This window comes from Chiroxiphia lanceolata, chromosome 12 (assembly GCF_009829145.1).
Source record: "Chiroxiphia lanceolata isolate bChiLan1 chromosome 12, bChiLan1.pri, whole genome shotgun sequence".
NCBI lineage: Eukaryota > Metazoa > Chordata > Aves > Passeriformes > Pipridae > Chiroxiphia > Chiroxiphia lanceolata.
Window position 1 is genome coordinate 3,053,158 of NC_045648.1, and position 24,604 is coordinate 3,077,761.

At 52.2% G+C, this 24,604-nt stretch overlaps 1 protein-coding gene across 3 annotated transcripts in view; it reads left to right on the top strand.

Moving 5' to 3' along the window:
* The window catches only part of PCSK6 (proprotein convertase subtilisin/kexin type 6), a 49,278-nt gene extending 25,037 nt beyond the window's left edge, over positions 1–24,241 (top strand). For all 3 annotated transcript variants that reach the window (XM_032700269.1, XM_032700268.1, XM_032700271.1), the window contains 18 exons: positions 430–573; positions 1,154–1,230; positions 1,900–1,988; positions 5,166–5,338; positions 9,074–9,286; positions 10,657–10,757; positions 12,313–12,416; positions 12,888–13,005; positions 13,938–14,126; positions 14,363–14,499; positions 16,418–16,597; positions 17,181–17,283; positions 17,841–18,037; positions 18,476–18,563; positions 19,609–19,700; positions 20,905–21,034; positions 22,041–22,153; positions 22,595–24,241. In XM_032700269.1, coding sequence (XP_032556160.1) covers positions 430–573; positions 1,154–1,230; positions 1,900–1,988; positions 5,166–5,338; positions 9,074–9,286; positions 10,657–10,757; positions 12,313–12,416; positions 12,888–13,005; positions 13,938–14,126; positions 14,363–14,499; positions 16,418–16,597; positions 17,181–17,283; positions 17,841–18,037; positions 18,476–18,563; positions 19,609–19,700; positions 20,905–21,034; positions 22,041–22,153; positions 22,595–22,692 — 2,346 coding nt within the window. In that variant the 3' untranslated portion in view covers positions 22,693–24,241. The remainder of the gene's footprint in view (positions 1–429; positions 574–1,153; positions 1,231–1,899; positions 1,989–5,165; positions 5,339–9,073; positions 9,287–10,656; positions 10,758–12,312; positions 12,417–12,887; positions 13,006–13,937; positions 14,127–14,362; positions 14,500–16,417; positions 16,598–17,180; positions 17,284–17,840; positions 18,038–18,475; positions 18,564–19,608; positions 19,701–20,904; positions 21,035–22,040; positions 22,154–22,594) is intronic.
* Positions 24,242–24,604: the final 363 nt, after the last annotated feature.

Sequence of the window (24,604 nt, forward strand, 5' to 3'; positions counted from 1 at the left end):
TAGCAGCCCCTCATCGTGGGCTGTGCAGCACAGGCTTGAGAGCAGCACCACTGCATTTTACCTATCCCAGAGCTGCAGCCATCTATTTGTAATATCATTTTTCTCCTGCCTGCGTCATCGATCTGTATTTGACAGGGAAATTCATTGAAAATTAAGGGTGGAAAGGAAACGAGCTCTTCAAAGCCCCAGAGCCCACAGTATTTGAAATGGAAGAGGAAAAGAATAATAGGGAGATAGCATTGCCTGGATTAACTGCTGCTGGATGGGTTTGATCTGTGGAGTAAAGTTATAACAAATCGACGAGTTATATGGCAGGGGGTGGGTTGTAAATATATTTTCTGGTTGATTAAATGGGCTCCCAGCCTGGCTGTTTGCTTAGATGGGCTGGAATGGGGTTGCAGCATTTTGCAGCTGTGTTTGTCTCTGTAGCACTGCGGCGATAAAAACAGTCGGTGCAGGTCGGAGATGAACATCTTGTCAGCCTGGCAGAGGGGCTACACGGGCAAGAACGTGGTGGTCACCATCCTGGATGACGGCATAGAGAGGAACCACCCTGACCTCCTGCAGAACTACGTGAGCTGGGGGATGGACGGGCTGGGGTGAACGGGCTGCGGCTGATCCTCACCACAAGTTGATTTATGGAGAATTTCAATGTATAAACACAGCTGAAGTCTGTGCATTGGCATATTTAGAGGAAAAGTTTTTTGGTTTTTGGTTTTTGTTTTTTTTTTTTGAGAAAGCTTGAGATGTTTTTAAGAAGGAAATGAGGTTTTTAGATAAGAAGGTTTGGGGGAAACTCCCTTTGCAGCTGCCTGGGAAGCAGCCACCTCCCTCTTCTCGCCAGGGCAGAGCCAAAAACCTGCATGAACGCGCTCAGCCCCAGCTCAAAAACCAAATGGCCACAGTGGGGAGAAGGAGGGTGCTGGACCCAGCAAGATTTGGGGTTCAGAGAAGCAGTTCCTGAGGTAACAAGATGTTTCCCCTGGGAAACATGCAGTACTGCAGCCTAAAACTATTTATCCTGAGGAAACAGTCAGAAACTAAGGGGAAAATGTCATTTCCTGCCCTGCTTGGCTCCATTGGCCACCACTCCAGCTGCTGGCCACCACAATCACCTGGTAAGTTGAATCTAATGGTGGCAACATATTTTCAGGATCCCCTTGCGAGCTACGATGTCAATGGGAACGACCACGACCCGACTCCGCGCTACGATGCCAGCAATGAGAATAAGTACGTGATGCTAATTGCCGTGGGGCCGGGGTCTGTGGGCTCCTGGGAGGCTGGGTGTCCCCCCTGGGATGTCTTCCAGGTCTGTGGCCTTTCCCCATCCCCAGTGCTGCAAAGGAGGCTGCGTTATGGGCTTTGCACAGTCATTGTGTTTAATGCAAGTCCAGCCAATTGTTAGTGGACCCTTGGGCCATCAAACTACAGCACTGCTGGGGGTTCCTTGCCCTGGCTGGGGATTGAACCACATGAAGTCAGGATGGGTGGCTGAGATGGCAACCCTTGGACACGTTTTTTGGGCTTCAAATAAATAAAAAATAAAAATGGGATGGGTACATGTGGAAAGGAAACAGGAGTGCAAAGAGGAGATTTTATCAAGGTGCAAGATGCAAAGAGGAAATTGCATTTAGGTGCAAAATGCAAAGGAGCAATTTACATTGAGGTGTAAAATGCAAACAACAGATTGGATTTAGGTGCAAAATGCAAACAGCAAATTGCTTTCGGCATTAGTTTCCTGCACCCCCCAGCACTTGCTGTGGGCTTTGGGTAAGGACTCTTTATCTCCTGGGGCACTTTCTTCTGCCACTTTGGCCTCAAGGCTGGTTTTGGAGGTGGGGGGTGGCTGGAGGGACCCTTTGCCATGGACATCAGCTGATGGGGGATTTCTCTTTGCAGACATGGCACTCGCTGCGCGGGGGAGGTGGCGGCAGCGGCGAACAACTCGTACTGCATCGTGGGCATCGCCTACAACGCCCGCATCGGAGGTGAGGCTGCATCTCTGCACTCCCCTGCCCTTCACCATCCCCCCGAGGCACTGTGGCCACCCTGGCCACGCTGATGGGCTCCCGGGGTGGGTGGTGGGAGGCTGTTCCCCCAAATACTGCCAGGAGAGTCTCCTCCTTGATGCCTTGGCTGCAGGGAACTCCGGGGGTGCTGGGGGAGGATGGGTGATATGGCATGCAAGGGACCCTGGCTCCGCGTATTTTGGGGTGGAAACTTTCTGCTTGGGCTGCATCCTTGCTGTGAGGGTGCACGTGGATTGAGGACGTGGTGGTTTCACTCCCAAAAGTCCATAACTGCTCTCAGGGGGTCTGTCCTTGGAGTTGCCGTGTTTGTTGTGCTCTGTGGTGCTGGTTGAGCTTCAGAGCTGAATCACTCATTTGTGGGGTCAATATCTGCAGATGAGCTTCTTGGAGTGGGGGGGTCTGGGGAGACCCCCAAAATACTCTCATGGGCAGAACACCAGGGAGGTGTGGGGCTGGAGCTGTGTGTAGGGCAAGCACTTTTGCACAGTCCTACAAATAACAGAATGTGCGGGAAGCAAATGAATCTTTATCACCAGATTGGATCCTGGTGGTAATTAGCATCTCAGAGTTCATTTGCATTAGCTGAGCTGGTTTGACCTGGGGCAGTCCTGGCCAACCCAATGAGTATAACACCCCTGGGGAGATGAGGGTCTTAGTGGGGGAGGGAGTGTGGTGTCCCATCTACATGGCTGGTGGGACCATGCAGGGGACAAATACCTGGAGCTGGGTCCTCGCCCCGGGGGTTTCAGCCCCATCCCTGGTATGGCTGTAACAGGAGAGGGGTTTTTACTGCAGCCCCTCCTACCAGCCCAGCACTGGGAGAATTGACTATTGGGAGTGTGGACCCAAGCACCATGGGGTGGATTTGGGACTTAATTACTTCTCTTTGTCTTATTCATCCTGGCTGTGTAGGAAACAGCTTTTGTTAGAGTTGTGTCTGCATGGGAGCAGTGCCCACAGGGATCCTGCTCCTGGCCAACCATCTCTGGTGATTGCCTGTGTGGGGAAAGTCCCCACAGGGAAGAAATAACCCCACAGAGCGTGAATGGGGGACTGGCAGGGGCACATCAACCCATCCCATCTTTCTGCCTCCTGCACATGTGATGGCTTCTTGCTTCTTAGAAGTTTCTTGCCCCTAAAAACCCACCTCCAAGCGCAGACCAAGCAGCAGCTGAGCAAGGCAAAGCTCCTGGTGGGGTTTAGTGCAGTTTTGGATCCTGCAGGATCAGGCCATTCCCTTCCGGCTCCTTTTCAAGCCCATTTCTCCGCAGCTGCTGGTGGAGACGAGCTTTACTTGTTGACTTTATGACGACCTATGGGTCTCATTTTAATTTGCTCCCTTTAATGAGTGCCTTGCCCCAGGGGTGTGCTGGGGAGGTGTTGAGTGAGACAAGGCACCTGGCAGAGGGCTGGGGGCTGGGGGCTTCCCACAACATCAACAGGCAAAGGGGAAAAATACAGTCTGAGCCAGATGAAGTTTGGGATCATGGAGGAAAACACTCTATAGCTGCACCAAGAGTGATTTTAGATGGATTACACAAATAAAGCAGCGATTAATGAGCACAACTTGTTGGGGAAGCCTATTTGTCACACTTGGAGAGCTCCCATCTAATTTTACTGGCTGCTCTTCAGCGCCCTTGCGTTGCTTTTCATTTGCTCTGGGCAAAACACATCACTGCTCAAGCAAAGGGCTCCTGCCATTCGTCCTCCTTTCCCCTCTCCTCGAGCGCTCGCTTTGGAGGTTGGTATTGCTCCCTGTGTGGCACAAAGCTCATTTATTTTGCAGCATCCATCTCTGCTCCCTCCTACTCCCCATTATTTGACCAGGGAGCCTGGCATTGCGGGTGGTTGTCTCTGAGTTGTCTCTGGGCTGGCTTTGGGTTGGCTTTGGGCTGATTTTGGGCTTGCTGGTGAACATGCCCACATTTAGCCAGCACAAGCCTGATCCCTCTGCTGGTTTTCCTTGCTGTGCCACAGCCGAGTGCAGCTCAGACACCAGGCTCAGCTTTTCGCCCCTTCTCCTCGTGTTTTCTTGTTGACAAAGAGGAAGTTTTTGGGAACTGCTCAGCTCCCTGGTTTTACATTTCTAAGCTTGGTTTTGGCTGATCAGGGGCAGCGTCAGAAAGAGATATTTGAGTTGACTGGTGTCCAGAGTGCAGCTGCAGCTGGAATGACATCTGCCTGCATTTGTTTGCTTTAAGACAAAATACATGTGGAAGGGGAAATGCATTTTTATAAACCAGGCTATCCCTGGCTGACAAAATACGATGCTGAAATTTCCAGCATGTCTTTTCCTGCAAGGGCTGTTTCTGGGCAGCCCATTGGGGTGCCTGGCACCCTCCACCCACTGTGCAGAGTGGAAATCCTGCAGGGGAAGGGTGATGGAGAGCAGAGCGGGCTGTACTCTCATAATTCAGCAGTTGGAGGCTGGGGGTGTGCAGCAATCCCCCAGCCCATCCCGCCATGGCTGAGGGGCTCTGCCTGTGAGTACCCTGGCTGGTGCCTGCTGGCATTCCCAACTGGAAGTGAGGGTTATCCCAGGTGCCATTGTTCATCTGTGGGTTGGGGTCCTGGCTCTGATTTTGGCTGTGCAAAGCACAGCCTGGGGCTTCTCCCACTCTGGAGAACTACTGGCATCCGTTGGGCAGTGATGGGATTTGGGGACTGTCACACTCATCCCCACTCAAGGGGAGAGGCTTCACCTCGCCAATGTGCCCGTGGCTGGGCGGGCATGAGTGATCAGGAAATTCCAATGTCTTCCAAGTGGAGGGACGTGTTAGCTAACGAATTAAAAGGGAGGGAAAAAAGGTTTTTAGTGGGTGGATTTTGCCACTGGGGAGTGCAGTTCCACTCTCACCACTCCCACCACCCTTTCCCCACTAATGGAGGGGAAGTGAATTTTAACCTCCCCCTCTCCATCCCTAGCCATGAAGCCAGCAACACAGAAAACTTCCCAAGCAGCTCCCCAGCATCCCGCTGCCAGGCTCGTTGGCATGCAGGGCCGCGGGTTGAAGCTATTCCAGGCGCGCCTGAGCCGTGCGGTTTCCGCCGCCGCTAACAAAGCCCTTTGATTGCAATCCTCACACTGTCATCCACGCCATGAAGCCCTAATGTCTGATGTTTTTGTGCTTTTAGGCATTCGTATGTTAGATGGAGATGTAACAGATGTTGTTGAAGCGAAGTCGCTTGGCATCAGACCCGATTACATTGACATTTACAGCGCGAGCTGGGGGCCAGATGATGATGGGAAGACAGTTGATGGACCTGGTCTATTGGCCAAACAGGCTTTTGAGCAAGGCATTAAAAAGGTGTGGATCCCACAGCGCCCAGATGCGCTCGCCCTCCTCCTCCTGTCCCGTGGGAACGCGTGCCAGGGCCGCGGCCGGCCCGGGGTCCGGCGCGGGGATGGGCAGCTCGGCCCCCTGAGGTGATGCCAGCACTAGGGCTGGGGTGGGGGGGAAAGCCAATCATCTCTAATTTTTCCTAGTTTTCCCTGGCGTCCCTAAGAGCTCCAGTGGATTTTGCGGCCGAGGGTGGTGACGGCGGGAGGTGCCTGGTGATGGCGCGGCCCCGGTGGGACCCCTCGGCATGGCCGGCCCTGGTGGGACCACCCGGCAGCACCGGCGACCAGGCAGAGCCCTGGCAGAGCAGGAAGGCCCCAGGTTGTGTTGCGAAGCTCTGCTGGGATGAGAAACCCAGAGTGGTTCCTGGGGGAGGTGGCTTTGCACCTTAAAATGTCCTCCCTGGATCCTGGCATGGGCAGAAGGGGACACCCCCAAGTATCTCCAACCCCTTCCTCCACCCTCCCTAGGCCCCTGGTATCCTCTCCCAGAGGTCTCCGCCACATTTAGCATTTCCCTGGTTTTCCACCTGGAGCAAGCAGCTGTGTCACAGCTGGGCAGGGACACGGATGCCACCACAGGGTCTAACAGTGGATTATTATCCTTGAAATCCTCCAGCAAGACAGTTCAGCCAGCATCACATGTGATTGACAGCTGTCAGTCAATCCCTGCTGGGGATGCCCCATGGCCCTTCTCTTTCTGGAAGCTTTTAAAAAATGCCCAATATTGGCTAAAAGCATCAGGAAAAAGACCTTTCTTGGCAGCTTGGTGGGTGCTGTGGATGAGTGTCACAGCAGCCCAGGGCTCCACACTGGGTGTTCCCTGGGTGCTTCAGAGAACCTGGGGTTGGAGTTTTGCCACCAGCAGCCCCAGGCTGGGCTGGGAACCCCCCCATTTTGACCGCTGCCTCCAATCCTTCCTCTGCTGCCTCTTCTCACACCGTGCCGGGATTTTGGGCGGCCACAGGCCGGGGTGAGCAGCCTGTCTCTTATCTAAAAATAGGGTGGAGTGTTTTTCCCACTGTTTACTTGATTTCCTGCTGGGGCGGTGAGCCTGCCGAGGAATCCATTGAAGTGCCGGGGAGTTCACGCCGTGTAAATACGGGGGAACAAGCTGCTTTTTAGTCCTTATTTTTCCACACAAGAGCAAATGGGTGGCAGCAGGGTCCTTGCCCAGCACAGCCCCACTGTTTTGGGATGCTTGTTTTTGTCTCCCAGGGGACAGCCCTGTCCCCCGGCTGCCACTGGTGTTTGTGGCACCCACTATCCCACGTGCACAGCTCTTAATTGTCAACTTCTTCTCCTTAAATAACAAGGAAAGCTGCAAGGAGATAGTTAACCACCACCTTTAGCCTGAGCAAACAGCTGTAACTGAGTTATAAATCCTTAAAATTGAGTTTTTAATGGAAACATTAAAATAACCTTTATCTATTAGCGATAGGACTGCACTGGAGTAATTTACCATCTTGTTTCTTGTTCCTCCAGCCACACTTTATTAGTTCCCGAGCTAACGAGGGGAGATTTATCCTGGTGGCTCATGGAGTGCCGTTGGGCAAACACCCAGGCCCTGCAGTGCTGCAGAAGCAGGAGGTGCTGTGCATCCCACAGCCAACCATGAGCAGCTGGGGTGAGCTGGATCATCCCCACCTTGGCCAGGGAGGGATTCCCTGGCTCAAATGATGCTCAGATCCACGTTTTATAGCTGCAGGGAGCCCCCTCTTTAGCATGGTGTTGGCTTAAGAGGATAGCAAATGAAGAAGTTGGGTGTTTGGGGTGTGCTTGTAGGAATCTTGGTAGTTCCTTGTTTGAGAGCAAAGGGAAAGAGTGGATTTTTTCCCATCTGAGGGAGCTACAATATGCAGTGAGCTCTCAGAATGCTGTCAGGTGTTAGATGTGTATTGTAGTGTCATTCATGTGCCTGTTCATGTCCTCCATGTGCCTGTGCTGGCTCCAAACCCAGTTTCCTCCAGTGCAGCCCTGCCTGGGCCTCGTGGGGATGTGGGTTTGGATCAGGTCTGAGGAGCTTTCTCAGCTCCCACGGGGGCAACACTCATGATGTGGGATGCAAGGGAGGTCTGATCTCCCTGTCTTCTGATCCCAGTTGAAATCATTGCTACATCTCCACATGCTTCAGCAATCAGTGCCTGGTTTTATTCCTCTGATTAGGGATTTAGGAAGCTTGGGTTGCATGCAGTGGGACTCGTCCTTGGGGGTGCGTGGATTTTGGTATGGGCAAGCTGGATGGTCACTGTCTGTGCCGAGCGCGTGGGCTGGGATGCTGCCTCCTTGGAGATCCAGGAAACCCTGGAAAGTAGGGTGGGAGATGTCAGCAGCAGGCTTGGTGGGCTGGCAAGCTGGGTCGAGCTCTCTGTGACGCGGAGCAGGGCAATAATTCCCTTGGCATTTGCACTTTTTCTTGCAGAGCTCCAGACAGCTCTATTAATCTTTGCTAGGGAAATACCCACCCGGTTTGGCTGGGAGGCAGCCCAGATAATGAAAACTTTCATAAAGTAAGGGAAAAGCCTGACTTAGCCTGTGTATCCAGAGGCAGGGTCAGCTCAGAAAGCCTCTGCTCCAGGAGGGGGGCGAGACAGGTAATAAACATCCCGCTCCCCCTGGCGCTTAAAACCCACAATAAATCCCAGTGAATTCCTCCAGAGCAAAGCTGCTTTATTATTATTATTTTTATTATTTTTTTGTGGAGGAAGCTGCCGCAGAGCAGTGGGAGAGAGGCAAACACCAGATCTGCCCAGGCGAGCGCCGAAACCTCTCGGTGGCAGGAGTAGCCGCAGGGAGGATGGGGCTGCTCTGCCGTGTTCTTCCATCGCCTGCCAAGCCCGGCAGAGTGCCATCCTCCCCTGAGAACCCTGCCTTACAGGGCACGGAAGAGAACCAGCCACTTCATTTCCTGCCCCTAACCCCCTTGGATCACCAAAAATCCTCCTTTTTTGGGATGGCGGCACCTTGCTTCCAAACCCCTGCAGGGCTGGGTTATTCCTGGGTGTCCCGGTAGTGGATTGGATGGAGAACAGGGCTTGCCCCAGTGACATCAGCTTCATTAGGGGCCCCTGGTTGGCACCACGGCTGCCACTGCCAGCTGGGATTTTCCCTGGCTCCAGGGAGGTCTGGGTGGCTGGTGCAGCCTTCCGGCCCCCCCAGTTCCCAGTGGGCTCCCACAGCTGTGCCCAGGGAGGATGGCTCTATCAGATGTTCCTGCCAAGTAATGGGCATTTAAAAATTAAAAAACAAACAAAAGGAACCTAAAGAATAAGCTGGGGAAAGGTTTCTGGTGGTTTGGGTGGTTCGTGAGGTGCTTTGTGGGCTTGGGAGATGTGGGGTTTGAGGGGTTTCCTGCCAGCCCCTCATAGAACCAGGTGTTACTGGCTGGTCCAGGGACTCTGAGTACCCAAGATGTTTTCCCTCAGGAGAGCCTGTGGAATATGTCAAAATCCCATCGCTGGAGGCTCTCCCATCCTCATGGAGAATGGCTGTCTGTAAACTGGGGCTAGCTGAGCTGAGGGGAGGGTGTGTGGGACTGACCCAGGGGGCTGAGCGCTGTGCAGGATGAGACCCATCCTTCCACCCTCATCAAACCCTATATCCAGACCGAAAAATTAGACTTATCCCTTCCTCCCTATGCCAAGATGGCCTCTCATCCTGGACAAACACCTCCTCTAACCCTCCATCCCCTCTCTGCCCACAGGGTCGCAGGGGACTGGGGTCCATTTTCGTCTGGGCATCGGGGAACGGCGGCAGAGAGGGTGATTATTGCTCCTGTGACGGCTACACCAACAGCATCTACACCATCTCCATCAGCAGCACCACCGAGAACGGCTACAAGCCCTGGTACCTGGAGGAATGTGCCTCCACCCTCGCCACCACCTACAGCAGCGGGGCTTTTTACGAGCGGAAAATAGTGAGTTTTACCCCAGCATCGAGTGGGGCAGCACCCCCTGGGTGTTTTCAGCATGGCTGGGCTGTGGGTGATGGCCCAGTTGTAAGAGCCAGGCTTTGCCCTTAGCTCTGTGGTGGGTTTTGCTCTGGTTGTGAAATGCTTAGGGATGCGGTGTTTTCCCTGGTAAATTGGTGAAAGGGCTGGAGGTTTGCAAAAATAGCCATGTAAATATTAACCTGTTCCCTAAAGGCACTTGCTCACTGTCCCTTGTTTGAAAAAAAAAAGTTAATTTTGAGGATTTTTAGCCTGAGAGAGAAAAAAGAGGGAGGATGGAGGCATTTGGCAGGGATGTGGCAGCCTGAAATGGACAGCTGAGACTTTTTAGAGGTCAAGAATTGCCTGAAAGTGTGTGCATGTGTGGATCAGCTTTCCTGCCTCCCAGGCTATATTTGCCCCATCCCAAGAACTGCTGTGTTCTTGCCACACCAAGGCTGTTCGTTACGGACATCCTCGTGCATCATCTGAACCTTGGGCAGTAAAGCATCACCCACTGTCACAGCACCTCATCCGAGCTGGGAAGGGAGTTTTCCACCCAAATGAGTTTTTTGACAAAAAACGTTTGGTTCTTTTTATAAGTCGATTAATTTTTGCATTCAGGAATGGGGGTTTTGGCACCTAAAAGATGAATTTCCAGCCAGAAAACAAAATCCAAATGGCATTTTCATGCCACTCAGCATTTGCATGGCTGAAGCCAGCACAGTCCAGTGCTAGTGGAACGTTGCTGGGAAAAAAATGCAGATTTCAGGGGCACCTTGTGGTGGAATCACCAGATTAACCCAAAACTCAGGAACCTGTTAAAAATGTAATCAATGGAGCATTTCTTGGCCCAATTCCTCTCTCCAAGCTTTTGGTACCCAAACACTGTGCTCTGTCCTGGAACAAAAAAGCTGGAAATGGCTTTTTTTATCCCTATGCAAATGGAAATTCTTGCCCAAAACCAGGAGCTGGAGGTCTTAAGAAAAGCATAACATGGCACAGCTCAGTGTGCACCCATATATGCATAGCCCTGGCAGCTCTGCCCTGCTCACATCACTCCATCTGCCTTTTCCTCCAGCTGAACCACAGTAAAATTGATGGCTTTTTCACTTTTCAAATAGTTTTTACCCCTTTAGAAAAGTGAAATGTAAGAAGGGTTGTTTCCTCATGCACCAAATATACCTGCAGCCTGTTTTGGGGGCTCTGGGCACCGTGATGGTACGTGAGCCATGGCAAGGGTTGGGTACCAGCAGGCTCAGCTCCGCTCTGGCAGCATCCTGAGCAAACCTGGGGTGCTGGATGGGGTAGTGCCCATGCTGGGAGCGCCTTGGGAGCTGCAGCTCCTCTCCCCACAGGTCACCACGGATCTCAGGCACCGCTGCACCGACGGCCACACCGGCACCTCCGTGTCCGCCCCCATGGTGGCGGGAATCATCGCCTTGGCTTTGGAGGCAAAGTAAGTGTTACCTCACCAGGAAAAATGTTTCCATGTTCAGTACCTGGTGAGCAAACCCGGGAAAAAACAAAGTGGTTTTTTTTTTATCTTTGGAGTGATTCAAAATGGGACAAAATTATTCTAAATGGCTCCTTTTTGGCGAGGTTTGATACAGTGTTGTTGTTTTGCATCTTCCCGCCGGTGTTTTATTGATCTAATTCTTCATCTGTTGAACATTTGGGGTTGGTGAGATAAGTCAGGCTTTTCAGTTGGTGCATTGAAACTGCTGACGGCGGGCTCCAACAGGAGTTTTATAAATCCTTCCTGTAGAAAAAAATATTGGAAAACATCACAGAAAATGGGAAATGTCCGTAGAAGTGATGGTTTTCAGAAAGTGTTGCATTTCTGGGGGTAAATGACTACTTTTGCATAATGTCAAAAACTCACACAGCTTGACCAACAAGCGACACACTCCCTGGTTCAAACAAGCTGTTATTTTCCTCTTTTCCCCATCCCGTTCTCATCCCAGTCCCATCCTGGTTCTGTCGTGGTCCCCCAGCCCAGGAAAAGCCCTGGGGCATCCCTGTGTTGCTTCATGGAGCATCTTCTCATGAGCTTATTATTATTTTTATGGAGTGGAAATAAAATTAAGGCTGGGAATAAGCCTCAGGGCAGCACTGCACTCTCACCCAGGGACGGTGATTGTGGTTCCAGTCCTCCTCCTCCGGTTTAATCCCAACACCCAGGTCGGGTGAACATATTTCCGGAGATGCCGTTTTCATTACAAGTATATTAAAAGCTTTAGATGTAATTTTTGAATTGTTTAGCTGAGGCATAAAACGCAACATTAAGTACGAGAGCTTGGTGCTCAGGCACTCCATTATGACAAGAGAGAATAAATTGAATTTGTTTCCTTAAATGCTGCTCGAGAGCAATATAAATCCCAGCTCGAGATGCTGAAGAACTGACTGTAAGAAAAGCATGGAAAATTCTTCAGCAATATCCCTGGGCTGGGGTCTTGGGAAGCACAGAGCACTTGGTGTCCTGCACTCTGGACGCACAAACCTCACGCAAACCCAGTATGGGGGAGTGGAAACAATTTGGATTTCATTTTTCCGTTAAATGAGCAACCCAGGGATTTTTCCAGCAATTTTTGCTGTTGTTGCTATAAAGGGAAGGTTTGCTCAGCATCATGTATCAATGAGCTGCTGAGCCCAGTACCCTGCCTCAGGATGTGCTTCGTTCCTGATCTCCTGCATGAAAATGGGGAAAACACTCCTGATTTGCTTCATTTCTACCTCAGAGCATGAGACCTAAATTGCCTTATCCAGGAGTAAATCCTGCAGTGCCTGTGGACATGTGGCATCTCTCCCTGGGGCATCGACCTCTGCTGGGGCACCCCAAGCACTGGCCAACCTCCGGGCAGGGTGTCAGCATTTAAATCATCAATTCTTGCTCTTTTTTTTGAGCAGGAAAGAGATTTTTTTGGAGCTTTTTTTAACCCAATAGGTGTCCCTGCTGCTGCTGGGAAGACTGGGAGCAGCAGAGCCATCTCACAAGCCCTGTGTTGTTGCAGCCCCCTGCTCACCTGGAGGGACGTCCAGCACCTGCTGGTCAAAACCTCACGGCCGGGGCACCTGCGAGCGCCCGACTGGAAAACCAACGGCGCGGGGCACAAAGGTGAGAGGAGGTGGGGGTGGAGGTGGCATGGTGGAAATGGACAACCAGGGGAAAATAAAGGTCTCCAGAGCTTTGTTTATGGGGAGGATTCACCGTGTGTGGCCACTGTCGGCTTCCTTGGGGGCTCCCACCATCAGGCTGTTAAGGGGAGGGAGGAGAGGGCAGTAATTCATGGGGTGAGATGCTTGGAACTCTTGCTTGGTGGAGATTTGGAAGCCTTGTTTGGTGGAGGCTCTCCTGAGCTGGAATGTTTTCTGTTCCTTTCTGTGGGCTGCTCTCAACAATGGGTTTTCCATGGTGCCAATGTGGATTTGGGGTGTAACTTGAACAGGGTGATGAGCTCCGTGTGTTGAAGCAATGGAGTCAACTGTGCCTTCCTCGATGGTTGGGGGATGCTCCACCAAGCACTGAGGAGGAGCTCCTGAGCCCTGGTTGGAAGGCAGTGGGTTTCTGAGTCTTCTCTCTTTCCAGTTAGCCATCTATATGGCTTTGGGCTGGTGGATGCTGACGCTATTGTGGTGGAAGCCAAGAAGTGGAAGATGGTTCCTCCTCAGCACATCTGCGTGGGAAGCTTGGACAGGGTGCCCAAGTGAGTGTTGTGGGATGGGGTGGGGTGGAGTGGGGTGCTCTCCCAGGGCATGCAGATGCTTGGAAGGAGCACTGGAGGAGCTGGCTCTTGCTATGCAGAGGCTCGGCTTCTGTCTCAACATTTGGAAAGGGAAATTAGGAATCAGGGTGGCTGGGACAAGTCCATGGGCAGACAAGATGATGTTTATGGATTTTATGGTCAGAGTGATCCACACCATCCACTTTCACTTCCCAGATGGATGATCAGCAGGGAATTTTTGAGGGCTGACAGTGAGAGACCAAACCCAACTTGCCTGCTGGGTCCTACATGAGCAGTGATGTCCTGGTCTCTTCGCTCTCTTCCATCAAACATTTTCAATTGAAGGAACCAAAAACTGGTGCTTTGTTGTAAAGGTTTCCAAATTTCCATTGTCTGGGATCTTTGAATTCGGCTTTGGGTTCAAACCAGCTTAGGTTTGCATCTCATCCTTGGTAGGTCAGTCCCTGCTAGGTTAAAGGGTGGGATCACAGATCTGACCCAATAGACCCTCCTGATTTAGCACTGCCTGGCTGTAGAGTGAGAGAGTTGTTAATCAGAAAAGTCTCTGGAAGACTTGCATATGCAAAACAGGAATGAATGTGGAGCCAAGTGTGTTCATGAAGCTATTTATCTGATACAGACACTAATTACAGCCCAAAGAGGAGCACTGCACTGCTAATTATAATAAAGCAGTGCCCTTGCAGCCCGTAAGGGACAGATCCTCGGAGCAGTTCAAATCCATCTTGTTACCATGCGGCAACTCAGCAAATTCCCATGCTAGGACACTGGGAATGGCAGTGGAGGAGGAGATAATTTTTGCTGTGATAGCAGTAGGAGACTGGGTTCAAGTATAATTGGGTGTCCATACTGCTGGGAATTTGTCCCCATCACAATGCTCTGCCCATCCCTGGCAGGTACATCCGAGCTGACCATGTGCTGCGCGCCAGCACCCTGAGCAGCGGCTGCGCTGAGCACCGTGACCAGCACGTGCTGTACCTGGAGCACGTCGTGGTGAGGCTCAGCATCTCCCACCCACGCCGGGGAGACCTCCAGATCAGCCTCGTGTCTCCAGCAGGAACCAGGTCGCAGCTCCTTGCCAGGAGGTAAGAGCGGCCGGAGCCAGGATGTGTCCTCTGGGGGATTGCTGCGAGTTTCCTCAGGGTTTTTTGGGAAGGTGGGGGCATGCTCAGGTCTCTGCTGCAGAAGGGCTCCATGCAAGGGTGGGTGCATGCAAGGAATCGTTAATCCTAACCTTAATCCTTAATCACCTCTCTACCTTTTCTGATAAAATCCAGCAAACCGAAGTCACATTTCTTGGCGCGTGGCATTACCATTGCAGGGTGTTCGACCACTCCAACGAGGGGTTCAAGGGCTGGGAGTTCATGACTGTCCACTGCTGGGGGGAGCGGGCGGCGGGGGAGTGGACCCTGGAGATCCACGACACGCCATCCCAAGTGCGCAACCCCGCCGTGCAAGGTGAGGACCCCCTCTCACTCCCAAAGCTCATTGCAGGCTATTTCACTTGGCTGTATATTTTGCTGGGAGTTTTTATGGTCTCCAGCAAAACGGTATTGCCCAAATTTCTCAAAAGTGGGAATAAAACATCAGCCCTGAACACAGGAGGCTGCCAGTCTGGCTGAGCCGGGAGTGGATTTTCTCCCAGCAGCAGCAAAACTCGCTGCACCCGAGAGCCAGGTTTCCAAAATTAAACCGTAATGAGCCAAAACAAGGAAACCCAAGAGCTGTAATTGTTGTTTGTTTGTTTTGCTTCGCTGCTGGGACATCTGGCGCGTGGGCTGGTTGTGCAATGGCGCAAGGGGACGATGCCCCTCGGGCTGCAGACAGACGGACATCCTCCCCAGGCTGCCACTGTGCTGGCAGGGAGTGGCTGGGCTCAGCCTGGCCCCCTGCATGTCCCTGTGTCCCCCTCTCCCTGGCTTGGCCACCTGCTTCCAGCAAAGGAGCTGTGCTGGCAGGATCTGGCCCCACCAGGAAGGGGCAGCCACCTCTCTGGCTGGTGGCAGTGGGGCATGAGGAATCCTGCCCGGGGCTGGCGTGTGTTGTGGGGGTTTTAAATCCACACAATCATTGATAGGAAGCCAGGAGCATATTAAAAAATTTCTCCCACATGATTTTCTGGCGGGAGGTGCACGTGGGGGTTCGTTCATTGAGCACAAAGTGTTTCTGTTTGCTGCCTTCACCCGAAATCTTTTGAACTCAGAGAGCGGCAGCAAAGCGCCCACGGAGCTGATTTTTCCCCAGTATTTACAGTTCATGGCGGGTGTTTCTGAGCCCCTCAAGGGCATCAGGGCTCAGCTTTACCTGTCTCGGCAAAATGAAATGAAAATGAGAGCGTTTAGGCACCCCCTCAAAGGGTCTGCACCGGGTTTGAAGCAGAGAGGGTAAAGCGGGAGGAAAAAGAGGGAAGGTGCTCCCAGCTCGTAGCAGAAACTGGTATTAAATGTTAATTTAATACCACTAAATTGGTTAATCTAATACCAATTAAATAATATGGGTGTCCTGTTGCTGGCACTGCTGCATCCCCACATGAGCCCTGTTCAGCCCGTGCTTTCTTCACATGGGATATTTTAGATTTAAAGCAAATTTAATTCTTTCAGTGAAGGCACTTCCCCAGCGGAGCTGCCTCGCAGGCTCCACGCTGGCACTGCTCAGTGCAGCAGGTGGGTCCTCTCATCCCTTGGGGACAGCCAAGGGATTTGGGTATTGGAAATTTTAAGCCCTTCCTGGAAACGCAGGGATTAGGAGTTAAAGCCGAGCACGCCACAGGCATGAAGTGACTCGCATTGATGGAGAATCGAAAGAAAAACAGCCTTGGAAAGAAGCAGCAGCATTTTTGGGCTCCCTCCCCAAAGCCATGTGGATCGTGGAGAGTCTTGGTGTGGGTGTAAGGCCTTGGGGGGGTCCTACCAGGTGCACCACAGTCTGGTGGCTCCCACAGTGTCTCGAGGGGTGCCAAGCTCAGACCTCTGATATGTTGGGCAAAGGGATGGCTGGAGCTGCAGCAGCAAGAAATAATCCAGTGTGTGCCAGGCGGCTTTTGTCAGACAGAAATAATCCTCTATTGTGTAGCTTTTAAAGTTACTGGCTCTCTCCAGTGTTGGACACGAAGTCTATGGTGTTGCTGAGGTTCGTCAGATGATTTATAGAATTAAAAATCCCTTGTAAGTGCCTTAAACAGCTGCTTCTGTGTGGGCTGGGAGCTCAGGGGCTCCTCAGCATTTCTGGGTGTTCACTGTTTGCTCTTCTGCATTGCTGTGCCAGTGGTGATGCCCTGATGGTCAAGTCCATGCTCCTCCTGCTTCCCTGAAAACTGGGTCCCGCAGGGCCGAGTGAGACAGGGAGCAGGATGGGTGACATTGTGCCTGCCCCACAGGGAAGCTGAAGGAGTGGAGCCTCATCTTCTACGGGACAGCTGAGCATCCCTACATTGCACTGGGTGGGCCCCAGTCCCGTGGAAGGTCGTTGGAAGTGCCAACATCAGAGATGGAGCCATCGAGAGCTGCCTTCCTGCAGAGCCAGGTGGAGGTGGCAGAGGAGGAGGAGGAGTACACGGGTAAATGTCAGCTTGAGCTGCCACATCCCCCCCAAAGTGCCTTGGAAAATGCAAACTCTGATGAACTGGGGGAGCCACAAGGTCTGATCCTGCCTGGGACTGAGGCAGGCTGGGAGGAGCAGTGCCTGCGGCCAGCAGGACGGTGAAATTAGAAGGTAGAAAAACTCCCCATCCCAGCGCTCCCGCCACAAATTGCTGGTGCAGCTGTCTGAGGGGTAAAAAAAGCTCTGCCCACCTTCCCTCCTCTGCCTTGGGCAGGGGTGGGTGTCCCTGTTGGTCCCTGAGGAGCAGGTCACTCTTTCAAAGCTACTTCTGCACCAATGTTCAGCCAGAGGGTGGGTGGGTAGGATACATTTCTGGAAGGATGATCTGCAGGAGAGATGAGCACCCAGAGCCCTGCAGCTCCATAGGATAGATAGGATAAAATTTATAATATAATAGGTATAGGATAAGACAGGTGAAGGGTCTCCAGCCCTTTCCCAGCATCTGTCAGTTCAGGGAGGGTGTGCTCAGGGCATCCTGGCAGTGGGGTCTGGGGGATTCTCAGCTTCTCCCCCCACTGAACCAGTCTCTCCCCACCCAGGTCCGTGCCACCCCGAGTGCGGCGACCAGGGCTGTGATGGTCCCAACGCCGACCAGTGCTTGAACTGCATCCACTACAGCCTGGGCAGCATGAAAACTGGCAGGTGAGGTGGTGGGGTGTCCTTGTGGGGTCCCTGGGCAGCAGCAGCACCTTTTGCCAGGTCTTGCACCTCAGTGTGGGTGATAGATGTTTGCAGAGAGAAAGATACAAGAGATAAAATAGATGGAGGAGGAGGTGTGGGGATCCCTGCCTTGGATTAGGGTACAATGGGGTGGGGGATACAAAGTTCTAGAGCCCTGAAGGACTTTGGCTATGTATTCTTGCTGGGGAAGAAGCACTGGCATCACCAGCTGGGGCCAGCCACGCCCAAGGGACAGCTAGGTAAGGTGACAAATCATTTCTGGAATTGGGGTTTCTGCTCCTCAGTCTCTTGGGTTGGCACAGGGAAAGTTTACCTGTAGCTGGGCCAAGAGAGTCCCTGAGTCTGTATTACAGACCCATGACTTTCAAGGCACCCTAAATCTTAAGAATAAAAATAAACGAGCCCAAATTTCCTCCAAGGCTGGGGGGCACCCCAGATGCTGTGGGCGAGGGGATGGCAGCAGGCGCCTGAGGCGGGAGTTGGCACCAACGCCCAGGTGCTCTCTGTTCCTCCCCCAGGATGTGTGTGAGCTCCTGCCCCGCGGGGTTTTTTGGGGACAAAGGCGCCCGGAGGTGCCGCCGGTGCTACAAGGGCTGCGAGCGCTGCCTCGGGAGGGGACCGACCCAGTGCACGGCCTGCAAGAGGAACCTCTACCACCACCAGGAGATGAACACCTGCGTGGTGCTGTGTCCCACCGGCTTCTACGCCGAGGAACGTAAGGACGTTTTATCACTTGCAAGTTGTAGCATGAGGGTGTACAGGGGTTGCTTTTATTTTAAGCGCTATGGGTGGAGGAACACGCCTTGATTTTTGAGTATTGGCTTTGAGTTTCCCCCTTGACACACTTTGCGCACAGTGAAGGGAGGAGGCAAAACCTCTGGGTGTTCGGAGGGTGGTGCAAAGCAGAGGTGCTCAACTCGGCTCTTAATTACAAGACTGCAATTAATGATCCTAGTTGCTTGCAAAGCATATTTCTTCTTAGCAAGCAGTGACAGATAAGGTCACTTGCAATAGCAGGGATCCACTGGGGTGGATGTGCCTCTGCTCCCTGGGGAGCTGGCGCTGGGGTGCAGTGGGGTTTTACAGCTCTGACTGCTGCTTGCAAATCACTGTCCGCATTTCATTCTCCCTGCCTTGCTTTGTTTTTTGAAAGGTCAGAAACGCTGTCTGAAATGTCATCAAAGCTGTAAAAAATGTGTTGGCGAAGCAGACAAATGTACTGCATGCAAAGAGGGATTCAGGTAAAACACCAGCACGGGACGAGTTTATACCTGCAGCATTGGTTTAAATTTGGGATTTCCGATGGCAAATTAGAGAGTGAGTTAGTTAAAGACCCAAGATCCTGCTTCCATGGTACTAGGTGGTGATTAGTGTCCCTTTCTTAGCTGAAAACCATTATTTAAATTTAATTTCCTTTTCTGCAGCTCTTGCCAGGGTGGTGGGTAAGTGCTGTGTAGGGTTGGTCCCAGGCTGAGCTGTGCCAGGCAGGCTGGGAATGATCCCTGCAAGTGCAGAAACCCTTCTCTCAGATTCATCCACGCTGAAAATTTTATCCAATATACCTGCTGAGTGGAGATAGTGTAGTATGGTGGTTTTCCAGCAATGCTGGTGCAAGCAGGGCAGCCCTGGCCCTGTGAGGAACACTGGGTGCCCTCGCTGCTGGCCCCCAAGCACCTGTGGGACAAAGAGCTCCACTTGGGAGGAGCTGTTTTCCATCCCCAGTTGCTCATGGGAATATGATCCCATAGCACTTTGCAGTGTTCGGGCACTGTGAGTCAGAGCCACGGTGTAGCAGTGGGGCTCGCTCAGACAAAGAAATTCCCACTGCCAAAAGATTATCTACTCCCTTGGAAGAGCACAAGTGGAGGCACTTGTCAGACATAATCTGCACGGCGCTTGTTTTTTATTGTCCAATATCCTTTTAAGCCAGGACTTCAAATCATCCCTGCCATGGTGAAGCAGCACCGGCCCAGCCACGGCACTGAACCAATTTCCTTTGATTCCAGGGAGCCTTAATCGTGCAAAAGGTCTTTGGGAGAGCCTGGCTGGCTGCCCATGGGAAAAAAATAATTTTATTTCCTCCCGGATAATTAATTAAGGAACCTGCAGCCGTCCCTTTGGTCCAGGCAGGACTTTAATTTCTCCTGAAGCACTGGCTGGCTTTCTGACACGCTGCAGGCTGAGGCTGCCATAGGACACTGGGGGGTGTGGAGCTGGGGATGGGCTGTGTTGAGTCCCCAGAGCCCATAGCTTTGGGGGCAAACATCCTCTCTGCTTCCCCAACAGCCTGGCAGGAGAGAGCTGTGTGCCCGAGTGCCAGCCTGCCATGTACCTCAGCCGGGAGCCCCAGCGCTGCGAGACCTGCCCCGCCAGCACAGGTACATCCTTCACCCCACAGCATCCCCATGCAAAACCCCAAATCCCTTGTGCATCAGGAGCAAATACCCACCACATCCACTACGAGCCAAGGCAGAGCGTGCCGGAGGGGAAGCAATCCCAACTCTCCAGCACATCCCACACTGTATGTGTTCACACTGGAAAGGTTTTTAGGGAGATTTTACATTTTTATTGGAGCTGTTTTTTATTTCCCGGTCTCCCCGAAGCCAGGTGCTTTAGTTTAATAAGGTTGTGGGGGAGGCCATAAAACCCTCTTGGAGTGATGGAAGATGGGTTTGCAGCGGATAAAAATGTCAGGCAGCTGAGGTGTGTTATCCTGACTGCCCCTCGGTGCCGGGCTGGCCACTGCTGCCTTCCCCCAGCTGCCCAAAGCCGCTCCCCGTTCCCTTTAAATCCTGCATTTCTTGCCTCTTGCAAGTCCAATTATTTTCCATTGTTAATGTTTGTGCCTGCCCTCGAAATCATCATAGATCTGATGATAATATGATCTCCAGACAATTCATGTTCAGTGGCGTGAACCTCTTCTATCATACATGGGCAATTTCCTTAGACTAAATCCAAAATATTTATTGATCTTGTTGGCAAGCGTGGAAGGGAACAGGCTCTTAATCCCATAAGAAAATTATTTCTCTTCTAATTCTTATTCCAGTCAGTGTAAATGTACTCCACCACAATTATTTTTCCAGCCCTTTCTCGCCTCCTTTTGCTGCATAACCATTTCTCAAGTCTGGTGCATGGAAGGCCTCTAATGATAACACCTCCATCACTGGAGTTTGCCGTCCAGCTACAACGTGCTGGCGTCAGAGTGGGGTCCTCTGCTTTCCCAGCTCCTGTTCCAAGCCCTTCCCTCCTCCAGCTCCTCCACAGCCCAGTTTAGCGTCTCCTTTTCCACTCTGTGCAGGGTGGGAAGCCCAAACTAGTGCATGCTTGGGAGTGGTGGCTCATGGGCCTGAGGGGATTTTGATGTGCTGTTCCCCACTGAGCCCTGGTGGCCGACTCTTGGTTCTGCAAAGGGACAGACACTGAGTCCCAGCTGGGAGTTTTTGGGGTGGGAACTGGCATTTTTGAGATGGAAGCTGAGCAGAGCCAAACTGGTGCCCCCTGTCTTATGTGGGGCTGTGGCCACACTTGGACTGTCTCCAAAATCACTCATATGCCATTTTGCCCTCTTCCCTGTCCCCACAGGGCCGGGAGAGGAGGACTGCACCCCCTGCACCCTCGAGGGCCCTGCACCCCACTGGCGCTGTGTCCCTGCCTGCCGTGAGGGCTTTTACCCCACCGACAGCCACGGGCTGCCCAACAAGGTCTGCAAGAGGTACGGAACCACCCCGGTGGCGACCGGAGCAAAGCTGGGACCGATGGGGGAGCGCTGTCAGCAATGATAAAGTAATGCCAGAAACAGCTCACAGCTGGAGCTGTTTACTAGGAAGATTAAAATAGGGATGAGGGAACCAGGGCAGCCGTGGGGCTGGACCCCACACACCCCTGCCCTGTGGATTTAAGAACTCCCCTGCTGGAGCCAGCCAAGGTGTCTTAGGGCTACGGTGAAAGGGGCTCAGCCCTGGCCTTGGGCTCTCTGGAGGAGGTGTGGGAGGAATGGTAATATTTGGGTAAATACTGGAGCTTTCAATTAAAGCTGCTCCGTTCGCCCTGTGGCCACGTTGAGGAGTGTTCCCCACTCCCTGGCCCAGCAGGGGCTGCGTGCAGGAGACAGGGAGGTGCCGGGAGGCAGCAATTTGCTCCCACTCTCCGGCATCTGCTCTTCAAGTGGGAAGTGGGAGTGGATTCAGCCTCATTAAAGCAAACACGAAAGGGAAGGATTAAAGGTGACTTGGGAACACACAACACAGTCCCTGCCTGCCTGAGGTTTCACTCACCTGCACTGGGTCTCCATCAGGGAGGAACAAGGGACCAGCATCCCTTCCCAGGGATTTCAGGTACAGTTTCCACAAGCCACTGTCCCCAGGGAGGAGGCACAGCTGCTGGGCTCTTCTTCCTGAAGAAAAGGAGGGGAGCAGCACAGGTTCCCCTCACAGTCCTTTTCGTAACTGGGATTGCTGGAAGGAGAGGTTCATGTCTCACTAAATCTTCCCAGCAGGCAAGAGCCTTTGGGATGTCACTGGGCATTGAGCTGGCACCACTGACCCCATTTTCCCAGGGCTTCAATAACTTTTCAAGGTTCAGATTTGCTGTTTTCCACATTCTCTAGTTCAGTCTGGATGTCACAGTGCTGGCACACATCTTTTCTGGCTGATGGCCCATTTTAGGTGGCCAGATCGGGGTGTTAATGGTTCAGACCACAGCAGGGTCTCTGTCCCCAGGTGTGACGATCACTGCTCAGCCTGTGAAGGCTCCAGTGGGAACTGCCTTCGGTGTAAAGAAGGTTTCAGCCTCCTGGGTGGCTCCTGTGTAACAAATGAAACCTGTACCAACGGTAAGAGACAGAGCTGCGGGCACCACAGTGCCTCCCTGGTAGGAAAAATGAGGGGTTTGGGGGATTCCCTTCACTGTGTAAAGCCAAAAGTGCTGGAGCTCCTGGGCTTGCTGGGACACAGCTGCAGCGGGCTGGGCTCCAGCTGAGCCAGGCAGGTGGCTCATCTGGCATTGCTGCCAGGATATCTGCCTGTTGCTCAAACACATCCAAGTGTTTGTATTTCGTTATAGTTTAGTCTTGGGGCTAATTCTCCCACTCGCTGCAGAGCCCCTTTATTCCTTCATTAAAACCATGTGAAAGATGCCCTTAAAAAGTGACTCCTTTTCAATTCTCTCTCCCCAAACACTGGAACGAATTGCACCGCCTGTTATGTGCAATGTTTGTTTGTTTAAAATGTTAATCTGCTCTCATTTTCTCTTGTTCCTCGCCTTGGCCTCCCAGCTGACAAGACTTTCTGTGAGATGGTGAAATCAAACAAGCTCTGTGAAAAGAAGCTGTTTGTGCAGTTCTGCTGTCAGACGTGTCTTATGGCTGGGTAAAGTTCAGCGGCTGCGTCCATCCAGGACTTCCACCGACTGCCAGCCCAGTTTTGCCAAATGTTTAGGACAAAAAGTTTATTTTTTCAGCTTTGGGAGAGTTTACATGGTGCTGTCAAGCATTTCGCTCCTAAGTTTGATAGCTTTAATATCACTGTCAGCGCGTTTCTATAGCAATATGTTAAGCAGAGATCGGATTGTATCCTGAGTGATCACGTCCTGGGAGCAGCAGACAAGCGGTGATATTAATACTCTCAAACACTCCTCGTGAGCAGGGACTGATGCATGATCCATGTACACACGCTTGGTTCTTCGTAGAAATTCTACTGACCTGCCCGCTCCGAGCGGCTGGCGGGAGCCCTCGCCGCGAGGGATGCAGGACTCCACACCTGTGAGGAAAGAGCCGTTTGTGGCTCGCTTTTCGGTACCCTTCTCTGCTAGGTGAGAGCTGATACAGACCTGAAATGCCAACGGCTCTGTACATAGGTAAAACGATGAACCAGGCGGTTCTGGAGCGGTGCCCTACAGCCCACTCTGGAATTCCTGTTCGGATTCGGTCAGTCGCTGTTTCCCTCTGGCCGGGGCAAGAACTGGAGGTTTGAGGACCAAAGCGAGAGCTGACCCATGGGGCTCTGCAGGTGTGTCAGCCCAGCAGGGAACTGCAGGCAGGCAAAACCCGTGTGCCTACAGGGGGTCTTAGGGATTTGGTGGGGTTTGTCCGCACGGACCGGCCTTACCACGAAATGTATTTCCCTCCTGGAACCGCGAGTAAGTTGCTGATTGATTCAGTTCTGGAACGAGCTAGATCCTTCCTCTAAATGAGATGCTGTCCCAGTTAATCTCTTCTGGCATTTTGTGTCATCATCCTTCCCCTGTTTTGCTGGGTATACCCCTCTCTCTCACAAAATCCTCCTGTTCACGGCAGTGATTTTTCTCGGGCATCTATTTCCCAGATGAGACATTCCGGGGATCCAGACAGGAAACTTAATTCTACAAAACCCTCCCCCGAAACAAACCTTTTCATGCTCTCTCTTAATAGTAAGTCATGTGGTGTTTATATAATTGTGTTTAAAATATCCTTGGCTATGTTGTTTTACAGATTTTTAAAAAATAACTTATACAATCCTTGTTTTTTCTCTGTGGATTATTTTTTATATGGGAGTGGGGTACCTTTTTGTGTCTTATTCCTTCTCCTTTTCTCTCCTCTCTGACCCTGCAAAGCCAGTCTTTGCACCAGACATATGTAAACACTCTTTCCTACGCTGCATGTTCTGATTTTCATTGTTAATAGTTTTTATGAGTTAAACCTTTTGCCAATGAAATCCTCAGTGTGAAATGTCACCAGTCCCTCACAGAGCTGGGATAATCCCTGCTTGGTTTCAGCTGCAGTGACACGTGCCCTGCCTGGGCTTGCCCACTAGAGCTCACCTCAGCCAGGTGGAAGGGGGGAAAGCCACACTGCCACCGGTCCTCACCTGCCTGGGCCAAACCCAAGGAAAGATGGAGCTTTGGTGAACTGACCTTTTAAGTTAATAAACTATTGATCTCCCCTAACAAGTGAATCTGTGCTTTTTCCAAGTTCATGCAGCTGCCATCCCAGCCAGCGGCAGGGCAGGGATGCACTGTGAGTCTTTATCTTGCTGGACAAAGCAGCTCCTGATCAGCCCAGAGCACCTGTGGGAGAAACACTCAGGAACAGATGAGCTGCATCTGCTGAAACATCACTGTTGTTCTCCTAAAGGTCTTTCACCTTGACCTGCCCCATGCCAGGCTGGGTTGGCATCTCTGGTGAGGTTTGGGGCTGTGCTTGGGCACGGCCGGGTGTGTTCTCTGGTGTGGGGGATCCTGTGTGAGCTGGCAGGAGGCCTTGTTCCCCTTTCCCACTCATACAAGGAGCATCCTGAGCCCCCCCAGT